Source organism: Camellia sinensis, chromosome 3 (assembly GCF_055761805.1).
Source record: "Camellia sinensis isolate YWXY chromosome 3, ASM5576180v1, whole genome shotgun sequence".
Taxonomy (NCBI): Eukaryota; Viridiplantae; Streptophyta; class Magnoliopsida; order Ericales; family Theaceae; genus Camellia; species Camellia sinensis.
In genome coordinates, this window is record NC_138963.1 from 208,980,441 (window position 1) to 208,996,514 (window position 16,074).

General features: G+C 46.3%; 1 protein-coding gene across 1 annotated transcript; it reads left to right on the top strand.

Moving 5' to 3' along the window:
- The first annotated feature begins 9,308 nt into the window (after positions 1-9,308).
- On the top strand, positions 9,309-11,907 carry LOC145821261 (uncharacterized). Its single transcript, XM_082917767.1, has 5 exons — positions 9,309-9,944; positions 10,073-10,234; positions 10,328-10,927; positions 11,009-11,107; positions 11,316-11,907. The coding sequence occupies exons 1-5, from the start codon at positions 9,438-9,440 to the stop codon at positions 11,751-11,753; spliced, it is 1,806 nt and encodes a 601-aa protein (XP_082773893.1). The 5' UTR covers positions 9,309-9,437; the 3' UTR covers positions 11,754-11,907.
- Positions 11,908-16,074: the final 4,167 nt, after the last annotated feature.

Genomic DNA, 16,074 nt, shown 5'->3' on the forward strand with positions numbered 1-16,074 from the left:
CTTGTTGCATCGTGCTACAATCTTATGTTTTACCACTTGTCATTATAGCAATGTCTCATCTTTTTACCTCTTAAAACAGTGCCAGTACCTCAACTTGATAGACGTGAGATTGCCATTGGGTTTGTCAATAGAAATCATTTCGTACAGCAATGTCTCACGTTTTTGCTCCTTGCGCTGTTGACTGGGATGATGCATATGTGCGCCGCATTCAGCATTTCAAGGATATCATTCATGATACTATAACTATTCGAGAGACAATGTTGTTGATGTCGAATGACACATTGTAGACGTCCCCGAACGCCCCGGGAGGGTTAGTCCCGTTCTGTTCATTTGGGGTCACTACAGCTCGGACTCTTAAATGTCACGGTTCCTAATCTGAACCAAAGAGTCCAAATCCGGCAAATCGTTTTGAGAAACTGATTTTTTGAAAAAGTAGTGCCAAATATGGACTGCTTTGCCAGATACAGAGTCGCCACCTAAATATTTTATTTTGGGAAATTTAGGAAACCCTGACTCGGTGCCAAGAGGCCACGTGTCCGTCATCACCAAAGTTGCCTCGGCTCGGGAACTTGGGTACGATTGGGGAAGGCCACTTCGTGAGCACCCCCGCTCGCCCGATCATAGACCAGCCTCTACTAACCATGATATCAATTTTTGAAAACATTGTATGCTCTTATTCCGGTTATTAGCCTAGGTTACTATGTGATGCTCACAGCATACAAGTATAGACTGGATCGCCTGAATTGGAACAAAACATTTCATGCTTGTTTTTGAAAATGGTTTGCTACCCGCAGTTAGGCTTGAAACATTTGATGATTTATTCCAATTCAGATAACCCAACCTTCACCCACAGGCATTCAGGCAGTTATATCATATAAGCACATAGCCTCATGGTAAGCATGCTATTCATGGCAGCACTCACACGCATGCAAGGATGCTAAAGCATAAAGTTTACCGAGTACTCCAAGCCAAAATAGAAACTCATTAGAAATCATGCATAAATCCTAAGTATACAGAAATGCCTAATGCAACGCATACAAAATGCAATTATAGCAGGCTCGGCTATTCTAAGATGGTATATGAAATTCTACAACTATCATGTATTCAATTTTGAAATTGAAAATACAATGCAGTTAGTATGATGCGCCGAACCCGGTGCATGCAATACAGATGAATGAATGCAAACATGCTGTCATACTGTATGCTAATTTAAATATGCCCTAATCTAACCATCATAAGCTGGTAAATAAAAGGGAAGAAAGACGTGGGGTTGGAAGACATACATCACACTCACGCACACTTATTACAATTATGCCCTCGCAGAGAGGGTCCGAATAAATAATACAGTCCAAATATTACAGTCCCGAATAAAAGAATATTACAGTCCAAAATATTACAGAATCCTAATTAATTAACAAATTAACTAAGAAAACAAGTAAAACTGGCGTGCAAGCCAGGGACTGCCTTGCTTCTGATGGATGATACATGTCCGGATTGTCTTGCGCGGAAATCCACCGGAATGCCCCAATTAGCCTCTGTTTACACCTGTTCTTGAAATGCGTGCCAAGCCCCAAAAAGTTACTGATTCTTCGTTTTGCTGCAACAGAGAGCAGGAAAGGGGCATAGCAATGTATTTGCACAGATATATGCATGTCTCGATCCTCGTGCCACCAATCACGCATACCGAGGCATGATGGCCGAGGAGTCGAAATGCACAACTCAATATAGAATGAATGCACATGAAACTACAGCTAAAACCTAACTCCATCATGGATAATCCGGAGTGTCGGTGACTGGGGAATTGAGACACATTCCGTCACTCGGAGTACGAAATGTACCTAGTTTCCCGTGCCCGGGCTAACTCCTATTCCGGACACAATGCAATATGCATGATATGCATGAAATGCAACTAAGACACAGCCTAGCACGCACAATGCTATGAAAATGAGATGCCTCGACATGCGTGCACACGGGCACGCAAACCGAGAAAATGATAGAATGCAATCTAAGATACAACCTAGTATGCACAATGCTATGAAAATGAGATGCCTCGAAGTGCGTGCACTCGGGCACGCAAACCGAGAAAATGACAGAATGCAATCTAAGATACAACCTAGTATGCACAATGCTATGAAAATGAGATGCCTCGAACTGCGTGCACACGAGCACGCAAACCGAGGCGGTGACAAAATGCGATGTAATGCCATGAAAACATGATATGGGCTTATACCAACATGAGTGAGCCTCAGCCACACTCACATAGGATGCCGGTGAATAAAAATGAAGTGCCTCGAAATGCGTGCACACGGGCACGCAAACCGAGGCAGTGACAAAATGCGATGTAATGCCATGAAAACATGATATGGGCTTATACCGACATGAGTGAGCCTCAGCCACACTCACATAGGATGCCGGTGAATAAAAATGAAATGCCTCGAAATGCGTGCACACGGGCACACAAACCGAGGCGGTGACAAAATGCGATGTAATGCCATGAAAACATGATATGGGCTTATACCAACATGAGTGAGCCTCAGCCACACTCACATAGGATGCCGGTGAATAAAAATGAAGTGCCTCGAAATGCGTGCACACGGGCACGCAAACCGAGACAATGACGGAATGCGATGAAATGATATGAAAATGGCATGCAATCATTCTAATGGAATTTCAGCACTAAAATATGGGGGAAAACAGTCCCGAAATGAGGCGAAATGACATGAAATGCAAGGAATTGTCCCGAAATGCGAATTTGGGCACCCGAAATGGCCTATAGCTATGCCAAACATGCACAACATGGACATGCAATGCAAAGACAGAAGCTAGACAGTCCCAAAAAAGGCACTTTCACAGTTATAAACATGGCCAAACAGCAAGCATAGGTATGGCAAAAATGGCATGCAAGAATAGGGGCCAAAAGAGGGGTAATGAAGCAAGTGATATAATCAAAACCCAAACTGAAAAAATTCCTTCTACAACATTGAAGAGGGACCAAAAATATGAATATTTACAGTATATGGCAGCCTCAAAATCAGTATACAAACATGATAGAAATGTGATGCAAAAAGAGGCTAAAAAATGACTATAACATGAAGTATGCAAAATAATCACCAAACAGCCAAAGACCCTTAATAAAACATGTAGAATGGGCCAAAATAAGCACTTTTTCAGAACGGTAAAATGGCCAAAAACAAAAGCATGATAGGCTAACTAAACATGCAAGAATGGGGAATAAAAGAGAGATATAACATGAAGTGACCTATGGAGGCCCCAAATCATGAAAGGACCTAAATGAAACATGAAGAATTGACCAAAATAAGCACTTTTTAAGAACTGTAAAATGGCCAAAAACAAAAGTATGATAGGCTGCCATTGCATGCAAGAATGGGGAAGAAAAGAGGAGTATAAAGGTAGGTATAACATGGAAGTCCCAAATGGTGTTTAGCCCTTCTTCAATGTTGAAGAGGGGCTCAAAATAAGCCTAATATCAGTTTACAACATGCTCAAAAACAGATTGCTCATGGGCCAAAAATAGCATGTAAAATTATGACATATAAGAGGATCAATGAAGCAAGTGTATCATGGAGGGCTCAAACAGGGTTGAGCCCTTAATGAAAAGTGAAGATGAGCTCAAAAGAGGGCCCTTTTCAGTTAGGGCCGGAGCTTGAAACAAAAAGCAAGTGAGGCTTACAAATGGATCAAGAAAAGGGGTCAAAGAAGAGAAAGGTTACTCACCCTTGAAGACTAAGACTTTTGTTGCTTCTTGGATCAATTTGCAGCTTCTTTGGCCTTTAAGAAACCTTCCTTGTTGCTGGAAATGAGGTGGTGGTGGTAGAGCTTGGTGGTGTAGAAGAAATGGTGCTTAAGGACTTAAGGTTTTTCAAGGAAATGAGAGGTATAGAAATGGAGTTGTGTATGGAAGCTTGAAGATGAAGTTTTCTAACCCCAACAAAGGATATATCTTGCTTGCTATATAGGCCAAAAAGGGGGTGTAAAGGTGGGGGAAAAGGAGAGTAACTTTCCCCCACAAAATATCCCCCGGATAAAGATCTTTTCTGGGGGATAAAGCCCCACAGCTGTAAAGGGAACAGTGTAAGGAGCTCGGCCGGCCTGGTACTTTTGCTGCAGGTGGCCAGCCAGCCACACCCCCTAGCCGGCCGGCTAGGGGTCAAAAAGGTCAATCAGATTTTCTGGCCGGCCACCAACTGGTGGGGTCCTCCTATCTGTGTACAACACAACCCTGTGGTTAAAAGTCCAAGAAAGTGGGTCCAAGGGGTTCAACATTAGCCCGGAAGGAGGGGGTCAAAAGGGTCAAGTTGAATTAATGGCCGGTCATGAACTTTTAGGGTCCTCTCATGTGTGTACATCACAAATATGTGGTTCAAAGTTCAAGAAAAAGGGTCCAAGGGGTTCAACATTAGCCCGGAAGTGCGAAAAACAGGCGCCGGAGGGCGTCGGAGGATGTATAACTGGTTGCTGCAACAATTGCTGGCCTCCCACCCTTCAGTGACCTCCCCGGTGATAAAACAGAGGTACCTCTTGACCCCCTCCTTGTTGCAGCAATTGTTGAAAACCGAGACAAGAAAAGAAACAGAGAAAACCGAGTCTGGTTCGCAAACCGAGACAAGGCACAGAAGAGGGTTCGGAAGTCCGGAGGCAGGGCTCACGGCCGCGACTCTAAAACTTCTGAACGAGCACATTATGCAACATCACCAAGCGCTCAATCGGTGACGTCTGAGTCTTAAGGTCGGTCAAAAATGGGGTGTCTACAGTTGCCCCTCTTTGACAGAACTCGGAAGTCATAAGTGACGGGAGTGAATGTCAAAGCCCAGAGACGACCCATTTTTGACAAGGCCGAAGACTTAGACAAACAGACAGGATAAACAGAGATGCGCCCGCAGGCATGCCCGCAAGCAGGGGGCAAAATGCGAATGATATGCAAGAAGCCAAAGGTAACCCAATGATCATGCAAATGCAGCAAGCTGTAATGAAGCAAGTATTCGCAAATAGATGCAACAGTTTTAAGCAAGAATGCAAAGCAACAACTACATTTCATGCAGTTAAAAATGCGGAGGATTATTCAATCCCCGCCACGTCTCACACGGAGAAGATACGATACATGCGCGATTCGTCTGGTCGCACCAGCCTCAATTGAACCGTACATACAATATCGTGCCTGCAAAAGAGAGAAACTCAACGAGCACAATATGCTAACAACATGTATTTAATGTGATTCCGAAAGTTCGACACACGCAGTTCCGGTGAGTGAATGCATCGCAATGCAAGAATGGAACATGCGTGACAACGCATGCTCAAACATGGAGGTATGCCAATATCAAGAAATGTACATGACAAGGCAAGTATGCTCATGAGAATGCAAGATAATGTGACACGAGCATGAATCAGGGTGTTCATTTGTCATGAAACAACGAGTACGGAAACGCGTGTTTCGGCGAAGGTAACTCAATCGCGGCCTCCGATCCACTTCCCTGAAAGGTTACAACTCATTCAAAAAGGATACACTTTGATTTCGATGAGTGATGATGAGGCACATGTCAGAACTTGAAGCCGAAGTTCCGGCGGAGCTATTTCGCGACCGGAAGTGTACTTTTCTTGAACTTTTTCAGGTCCCGGGAACTCCGATCTTCCTCAAAATTTGCAGAGAGCTAGGTGGGCATGTGGGGGACATGGCAGGCCGTTCATCTTCCCAAGGGGAGGTGGCCAACCGGTTTCCCATAAAGCTAATGGCTGGCCGGCCAGCTTTCCAAAAAGCAGATAGCTGGCCGGCTAGAAAAGGGGGCCGGCCGGCCATATGCCCAGATCCGAGGGCAGTTTGGTCTTTTTTGCCTTCTTCCTTCATGCTTCTTCAACCAAGACTTGAGGCCTATAAAAGGAAGCCGAGGCCCCTTCCTTTCTTGCCTTCTACACCACTTTCTTTTCCAGATTTGAGTTTCATACGCGTTTTCCAACGCCTCGTGCAAATTGTTTCCGCAAAAACATTCAGTTTCAAGCACTTTGAAGCGATTAAATTTCGGCTTCGGAGCTTCTTTTTGCATTTTCGCCACTTGAGGTAAGTTTATCTCAATATTTGGAATATTTTCTCGGGAGTTGACTTTTGTTGACTTTTTCCAATTTCCCGAGAGTTGACTTTTGTTGACTTTTTCCAATTTTGGCTCATTTTCGCTCATTTTTGCTCCTTTTGCAGATTCCTTGAAAATGGCGGGTAATTCTCCCCACGGCGGAGGTTTTCCAGGTGCCGGCGATGATTTCGATCCTATGACTCTACCCCCGAGGACCCGACCTTTTATTCCCGGGAGGTACCGTCCGCCAGCACATGTCCTCCCTCGTGCTGTCTTCCGTCACTTCACCAGCTTTGACGAGCGAGCACCCGTGGATCTGCTTCTCCGAGAGCCGGAGCATCACCTCTCTCATGAGGCCCGAGAGGTATTTACTTCATTTTCTGTATTTTTCCTAGATTTCGCACCTTTGCCATGCTTGAACACGCAGTTTAGCTTATGACATAGTACTTTGCTTGCATCTTGAACATGTAATTTCAACATTCGAATTTCTGAACACTCGGCTCATTAATTAATTGCGAACACACAGCCCACATTAGAACACACGGCTCAAACACTGATTTGTCGAACACACAGCCCGAATTCGAAAGTGAACACACAGCCCACACTTTAAATTTTCTGAACACGCAGCCCAGATTAGATAGTGAACACGCAGCCCACACTAGTTGAAATTTGAACACGCAGCCCAAACTTTAAATTTTCTGAACACGCAGCCCAGATAGATAGTGAACACGCAGCCCACAATTTAACTGAAAGTTGAACACGCAGCCCAAACTTCAAATTTTCTGAACACGCAGCCCAGATTAATAGTGAACACGCAGCCCACAAATTAACTGAAAGTTGAACACGCAGCCCAAACTTCAAATTTTCTGAACACGCAGCCCAGATTAATAGTGAACACGCAGCCCACAATTTAACTGAAAGTTGAACACGCAGCCCAAACTTCAAATTTTCTGAACACGCAGCCCAGATAGATAGTGAACACGCAGCCCACAATTTAACTGAAAATTGAACACGCAGCCCAAACTTCAAATTTTCCGAACACGCTGCCCAGATAGATAGTGAACACGCAGCCCACAATTTAACTGAAAGTTGAACACGCAGCCCAAACTTCAAATTTTCTGAACACGCAGCCCAGATTAATAGTGAACACGCAGCCCACAATTTAACTGAAAGTTGAACACGCAGCCCAAACTTCAAATTTTCTGAACACGCAGCCCAGATTAATAGTGAACACGCAGCCCACAATTTAACTGAAAGTTGAACACGCAGCCCAAACTTCAAATTTTCTGAACACGCAGCCCAGATAGATAGTGAACACGCAGCCCACAATTTAACTGAAAGTTGAACACGCAGCCCAAACTTTAAATTTTCTGAACACGCAGCCCAGATAGATAGTGAACACGCAGCCCACAATTTAACTGAAAGTTGAACACGCAGCCCAAACTTTAAATTTTCTGAACACGCAGCCCAGATAGATAGTGAACACGCAGCCCACAATTTAACTGAAAGTTGAACACGCAGCCCAAACTTCAAATTTTCTGAACACGCAGCCCAGATAGATAGTGAACACGCAGCCCACAATTTAACTGAAAGTTGAACACGCAGCCCAAACTTGAAATTTTCTGAACACGCAGCCCAGATAGATAGTGAACACGCAGCCCACAATTTAACTGAAAGTTGAACACGCAGCCCAAACTTTAAATTTTCTGAACACGCAGCCCAGATAGATAGTGAACACGCAGCCCACAATTTAACTGAAAGTTGAACACGCAGCCCAAACTTCAAATTTTCTGAACACGCAGCCCAGATAGATAGTGAACACGCAGCCCACAATTTAACTGAAAGTTGAACAAGCAGCCCAAACTTCAAATTTTCTGAACACGCAGCCCAGATAGATAGTGAACACGCAGCCCACAATTTAACTGAAAGTTGAACACGCAGCCCAAACTTCAAATTTTCCGAACACGCAGCCCAGATAGATAGTGAACACGCAGCTCACAATTTAACTGAAAGTTGAACACGCAGCCCAAACTTCAAATTTTCCGAACACGCAGCCCAGATAGATAGTGAACACGCAGCCCACAATTTAACTGAAAGTTGAACACGCAGCCCAAACTTTAAATTTTCTGAACACGCAGCCCAGATTAATAGTGAACACGCAGCCCACAATTTAACTGAAAGTTGAACACGCAGCCCAAACTTCAAATTTTCTGAACACATAGCCCAGATTAATAGTGAACACGCAGCCCACAATTTAACTGAAAGTTGAACACGCAGCCCAAACTTCAAATTTTCTGAACACGCAGCCCAGATAGCCGAGATAGATAGTGAACACGCAGCCCACAATTTAACTGAAAGTTGAACACGCAGCCCAAACTTCAAATTTTCCGAACACGCAGCCCAGATAGATAGTGAACACGCAGCCCACAATTTAACTGAAAGTTGAACACGCAGCCCTGACTTCAAATTTTCCGAACTCGCAGCCCAGATAGATAGTGAACACGCAGCCCACAATTTAACTGAAAGTTGAACACGCAGCCCAAACTTCAAATTTTCTGAACACGCAGCCCAGATAGATAGTGAACACGCAGCCCACAATTTAACTGAAAGTTGAACACGCAGCCCAAACTTCAAATTTTCTGAACACGCAGCCCAGATTAATAGTGAACACGCAGCCCACAATTTAACTGAAAGTTGAACACGCAGCCCAAACTTCAAATTTTCTGAACACGCAGCCCAGATAGATAGTGAACACGCAGTCCACCATTTAACTGAAAGTTGAACACACAGCCCAAATTTCAAATTTTCCGAACACGCAGCCCAGATAGATAGTGAACACGCAGCCCACAATTTAACTGAAAGTTGAACACGCAGCCCAAACTTCAAATTTTCCGAACACGCAGCCCAGATAGATAGTGAACACGCAGCCCACAATTTAACTGAAAGTTGAACACGCAGCCCAAACTTCAAATTTTCTGAACACGCAGCCCAGATAGATAGTGAACACGCAGCCCACAATTTAACTGAATTTGCATGTAGCTTATTCCACTTCATCGGCATACAGCCCATTTCATCTCATTGGCACACAGCCCAGTTCAATCTCATTGGCACACAGCCCATTCATTCCATTGGCGCACAGCCCATTCATTTCATTGGCGCACAGCCCATTCATTTCATTATTGACACATGTATTCATTCTGAATGCAGGTTGGTTCCCGCAGTGTGCGGGGGTATGGTTCCACCATCGCGCGGGACTAGTATGCCGAGCTCCCGGAGGCCGTCCGAGATTTGGTAGATTTGGCAGGATTCGGGCCTTTCTGCGTCGGGTTGTCACGTTGTCCTGCCAGGAGGACACTGATGGCAGCCTTGGTAGAGAGATGGTGGGACACCACCAACTCCTTTCATTTCTCTGCTACCGGGGACATGACCATGACCCCTTTTGACTTCGCTGTATTGACCGGCCTTGACATCGGAGGTTGGTCCATCCTCTACGATGAGGATATGGGCGAGTGGGAGGCCGCCTGGATGTATCTATTGGGGGCTCGCCCACCTGTTGACAGGGTTTCTGGGAGAGTCCGATACACTTGGTTCTCTTCCCACTTCCGGCGGGCGGAGATGGTGCCTGAGACTCCCGAGGAGACAGAGCAGTATGCCCGTGGTTTCCTTATGTTCCTCTTCGGGACTACCCTGTTTGCCGACAGAGGGAACACAGTTGGGCTATACCTGCTGAGCGCTCTGGTTGACCTATCACAGGTCCATCGATATGACTGGGGTGGCGCCGGCCTGGCTACCCTTTACTTTTATATGAGCGCGACCTCCCGCGGGCGGGGTGATTTACTTGGCGGCTACTGGAGAGCCTGGGAGGTACTTTTCTGTCCTCTTGATTTACATTTCTGCTTTTCATTACTTGTACATTGCACACACAGCGCACTTTTACAGTCTGTATTTTGCTCTCACCATTTCGTACTTACATTCTGCATTGCTTTTCTCAGCTATGGGTCTATGTATACTTCCCATCATTAGCCCCAGAGTTGGAGGTGGCGGGGATTCTCATGACCCCATATTCATTGGTGTTTGAGGGCCCGCACCGGCCGAGACCTCGAGAGACCCTCCTTAACCTGCGACAGTACTTTGACACTGTGCGACATTCAGAGGTACCTCAGAACTTTCAGTTCCTTTCATTTTCATCTTTGATTTGCTCTGTATATTCTCGATTTCTGATTGGTTTATGCATTTATCATCCGCAGATCACATGGCAGCCCTGGGTGTCCCTGGGTGATGGTCTCCGACTTCAGTATACCGGAGCGTCGGACATCTCCCAGTATAGGGTCCTGCTTGAAGGGCCGGTTGGCAGGGCATGGTTCCTGGGGGAACGCTTTCTGCGCCAGGTATGGGGGTATCTTTCTCAGGATCCTCCCGCAGTACCTCCAGCCAGTATGCGGACTGCTGACAGGCTCTCTTACTCGGAGGTAGTCGGCGCCATGCTGGGTAGTGATGCTTTACTACACATTGAGGAGGGGGACTACGCCACTTACCGTCACATATATTTGATGCCTCCATTGACGGGAGCTCATATCCCGATGATGAGGCCTGCCGGTATGTCATCCTCGGGCCAGGCTCGGGCTCGGGCTCGGGCTGCAGATGCCCCTTCTACTAGCAGGGCTGGTACATCTAGAGGTGGGAGTAGACCGGTTCCTCCGGTTCCGTCGACTCATCCTCATCCCGGATGGCCAGATATGCCGACTGAGTTGATGGCGTGGCAGTATGGGGCTATCTCTCCGACTCCGATCCCGCTAGAGCCTCCGATGCCCAGTGATCGATACGCCATTGATCCGGACTCACCGCCAGTATGCTCCACTTTTTTCATTCATCATTCAGATGTTTAGACACTCTTCTATTCACTGATGATTATGAGCTCATTTTTGCAGCCATCGCGAGGGTACATGGAGGAGGTGGTTGGACTGGTGGCCACACTCGAGGGCATGGTCCTGCGTAGAGAGGCACAGTTGTCTGTCGCGGGCATTCAGGTACCCTTCAGTTTTCTGGCATTTATCATACTTCTGATGACATGCTGATTTCTACTGCATCGATAGACTATTTGTGTAGAGCACATCTGACACACACCCCACTTGTACACTGTATTTACATGCACCCACTTCATGTAGCCTTTGCTTGTATCTGCATCTGATGTATATATTTGGACTGATGCATTTGAATTGAACTCTTTGTTTTCAGATGCCTTCATGGTCCGGTCAGCCGCTGGCCAGGCCACCTGGGCCTCCTTGGGGAGCTGGGCCATCTGGGCCTTTTCAGGGAGTTGGGTCATCCGGGCCTTTTCAGGGGGCGGGGCCATCTGGGCCTTTCCGAGGAGCCGGGTCATCTAGACCTTTTCGAGGAGCTCGAGGAGGGCCTGTCCGCAGACGCAGGGCTCACGTTGTGGAGGTGGAGCCTGATGAGGAGGAGGAGGATGCTGAGGAGGAGGAGGAGGCTACCGACCGTCAGTCAGAGACATCTGCTGAGGAGGGGGGCTCCGGTTTTGGCTCGGGGAATAGAGGCGAGGCTGAGGGGGATCCTGAGGATGACAGCTCCGACTCAGATGATGATGATGGTGCGGAGATTGTCCCGCAGAAGAGGATGAGGAGTGCTTCTCGTTCCCGCTCCCGAGGACATTGATGTTACTATTTCTTGCTTTATTTTTCTTTTTGCTAGTAGTTTGTAGCACTTTGCACATTGTTAGGCAGTTTTATTTTTTTGTAAAACTTGTACCTTTGTTTGTTGTAAAGCATGATGAAATGAAATAGCTTTTGAAAAGGTGTTTGTATTTTAAACTTTTAGCATCGTATCGCATCAATTTATTTTGCACAAAAATGAAATTGAATGGAAATGCGCATTGTGTAATCACCAAGTCAGGTAGTGAACCGACGCAACAAACTAAGCAACTCAACTTACTAAGATATAACAGAATCTTTAGCAAGTTTATAACTCGATAAGCAAAATGCAACAACGCAAATAAACAAGACTTTAACAAAAATTGCTTAAACAGAGAGCAATGACTCAAAAACACAAAACACGTCCGCTCGACAAACAACTCGATAAGCAAAACAACAACTCGATAAACAAAACTCAACAACAACAAAGTGTACTTCTGACGATCTGGACATCGGAACGCATCCGAAACGGAGGGAGATGAAGGCCTTTGACTTTCCCGTTGCATGGAAATGCTTGGAACTTTCCCTCGAAGAGTAAAACAGGGCCAAGGGGATACACTGGAGCATTGCCGGCCATCCCTGGGAGCCGGCCGGCCATTTTTGTGGAGAGAGACAGCTGGCCGGCCATTTCTGCAAAAAGTAAATGGCTGGCCAGCCAGAAAAGGTGGCCGGCCGGCCACTCAGTCCTGCAGCCACCAGATTTTTGACACGTGTCCCCGTGAATAGTGTTTTTCCTTCTATAAAAGCCTCAACTTCGGGAACATTCATTTCATCTTAGTTTTAGACAAAGATGGAGGCGTTTCTCGCAGAAAATGTCACATCTTGGATCTTTTCTCTAGATGGCTCGGAAAAGCTGAATTTCCGGGGTTTCGGTTTGAATGCACTATTCACGCTGAGCCGTGCTCCGCTACAACTTCCTTTTCTCCATGCCGCGGCAAGGTTCTGGAATCCAGTGACGCATGTTTTTAGCTTTGGCGGCCAAGAGATGTGCCCTACTTTCGAAGATTTTCAGGTTTTGATGGAGTCTGAATGCTCTGAAGTGATCTTGCCCCAGCTCCGTTTTGGCCACGCTCAGGCTTTAGGGCGGATGTGTGGGCTCACAGCGCATGATGCTCGATCTTTAATCTGCAGTGGGGAGCTGGACTTCCTCGGCTTGATCCATCGTTTTTCCGACGCCGGTGACCGCAGCAACCATTATTGGCAGGGTTTCCGGCAACACGCCCTCTGCTTATGTTTGTTGTCTCACTTTCTGCTTTCCTCGGGCTTCGGCGGGGCTAGCATTCGCCTGATTGAAGTCGCCCAAGGCTTGAGAGAAGGGAAGAGCTGTATTGCCATGACCTTGGCCGAGACACTGATGGGCTTAGATTCTGTCTATCGCCGGGAGGTGACTAGGTTTGCCGGGAGTCCACTGCTGCTGCAGGTAATGTTTCCCACCCGACCTCACATATATATTTGCTCACATCACTCGACCCTCAGGCTCGGTTTTTCTCACAAAAACCCTTGTCTTGCTTTTCTCTCATCGTACATCTCTCTGTTCTTTATTCTCTCATTTTCCATCCCTCCCCTAGGTATGGTTAATGGACAAGTTGCAGGTTGTGGACTCTTGCCCAGCTTATTCAGCTCGAGGCTACTTCTTTCGGCAGCGCCTTGTCAATGCTCTTGACGAAAGGTGGTGGTTCGATTGGATGTGCAATTTGTCCGCAGACGGCATTGCTTGGCGTTGTCCTTGGCTCAACCTCCCGGCAATGAGCTATAGTATGTCTCGGCTGATTGGGATCCAATTGATTGGTCTAACCCACTGCGTATTCTATTTTCCGTTCCGGTTCCTGCGTCAGTTTGGCCATGATCAGACTTGTCCACCGGAGGGGATTGAGTACCCAGCCGCTTTCCCAATCTGGGGTGCACACCTTGCCCGATATGCCACAGCATAGAGGACTAGAGAGCTCCTGGCCCCTGCTTCCACTTTCAGTTGCACTTTGTCCGATGAGTGCATGGATTGGCTCAATGAGGAGGCACAAGTTGGGCCTAACTTGGCATCAGATGCTCCATCCAGCTCTGGGAGGGGACGCAGAGATACTTGATTCAACTATGCTCCAAATTTATTGCTTATTTAGCATTTTCAAGTTTTCTTTATGAATGTACTAAAAAAGTAACCTCGATTGTATGCAAGAGCAGGAGAACTCTGTTTTGAAATCAATGAAATTGAAAGTTGTGGTACTGAAAATTTTTCGCTTTTGGTCTAAAAATGGTCTTAGTCGTAAAAAGATTAATTTGAACAAAGTCAACTTTTATTAAAACTTTTCAAAACTATTTTCGATGTGGATCAGAACTGGACACGCCGAAAATCTGTCACTGAGATGCACAACCCCAGATCCCTGCAACTGGAAAGTTGCCCCTAGTCTGAAGAACAATGCGGCACTCCATAGCAACGGAAAGTTGCCCCTAGTCTGAGTAACTTTGTACCGTCGCGGCAACGGAAAGTTGCCCCTAGTTTGAACAGCACTGTACCGGAGATCACGATAAATGCTGATGGATAAAGATGACTGAGATGATCAAAATGGACAGAGTTGATCGGGGAAAAGTTTATGACTGAACTTCAAGGTGAAGTTGCCTACGTATCCCAAAGATGGGAATCAAGCCTTACGTAGTTCAGGCCGAGGTTCACTCGAATATTTTCACTCTCCTTTTGCGCTCTAACTTTTGCCAAGGCCGCCCTTTGCGGGTTTTCAACCTTGCGAGCTCAGTTTTTATATTTTCTAATTTTTTTGTGCTCTGACTTTTGCCTAGGTCGCCCTTTCGGGTTTTCGGCCTAGCGAGCCTCTCAAGGATAGTATTTCTTCAACTTGTCCATATTGATCGGTTGTGAGAACTCCAAGCCATCTAGATCCATCAGAACCACAGCTCCACCTGACCAGATAGCTTTGATGATGTAAGGACCAGTCCAATTGGGTTTGAACTTGCCCCTTGGGTCATGGATGGGAGCTCGGTTGTCTTTGAGCACCAAATCTCCTTCTTTCAGATTCCTGGACTTAACCTTCTTGTTGAAAGCCCGGGCAATTCTGCGTTGATAGCCTTGGATGTGGTACAGTGCTTTCAGTCTTCTTTCATCAAAGAGCATGAGTTCTTCGAATCTGCTTTGCTGCCAATCTACTTCGGCTATCTGGCATTCAGCCAATACTCATAACGATGGAACCTCAATCTCAATGGGTAGAACAGCCTTCATTCCATAGACCAATGAATATGGAGTTGCTCCAGTAGAAGTTCTGATTGAAGTCCTGTAGCCCCACAGAGCAAATGGCAGCTTGTCTGGCCAGTCCCGATAGGTTCCCACCATCTTCTGCAGTATATGCTTGATATTCTTGTTGGCGGCCTCAACCGCTCCGTTGGTCTGCGGCCGGTATGTAGATGACTTATGGAAAGCCACATTGTATTTCTCCAACAAGTCTACCACTTCTTTCTTGAAGTGGGAACCATTATCTGAAATTATTTCGTTTGGCACTCCGTAGCGACAGATGATGTTGTTCCTGATGAACTTTGCGACATGCGACGCCTTCAACACTGCGTATGATTGGGCCTCGACCCACTTTGTGAAATAATCTATCGCTACTAGGATAAACTCATGCCCGTTTGACCCCTTCGGGGTAACAACTCCGATCACATCAATTCCCCAGACTGAAAAAGGCCATGGAGAAGTCATGTTGTACAGTTTTGACGGCGGGATGTTCATGCGGTTTGCATGAATTTGACACTTGTGGCATCGCCGAACAAAGCTAATACAATCCTCCTCCATGGTTGACCAGTAGTAGCCCTGTCTGAGGATTTTTCTGGCCAGCATTACTCCATTCATGTGTGCACCGCACTCCCCCCCATGGATGGCTTCCATCAGGCGTCTTGACTCTTCAGCTTCTACACAGAGCTTATGCATTCCCAGATGCCCCCTTTTGTACAGCTTTCCCCCGCAGATGATAAACTGAGCAGCCATTCTTCTGATGGCCCTCTTATCCTTGGCATTTGCCCCTAGTGGATATGTCTCCTTTTCCAAGAAGTTCCAGATGTCGTAATACCAGGGGTTGCCGTCTTGAACCTCATCTATGGCGGAAATCGACTCGTATGCTGGCATGAACTTCTGATCAATAATGACTGGACGCATCCGGACTCCGGACGGAATGTCTATCATAGAAGATAGAGTTGCTAATGAATCTGCAAACCTGTTGTTCTCTCTTACGAGGTGGGTGAAATTTAGCTTCTCAAACCGAGGAATTAACAAATCCAAGGTTTGGTGGTAG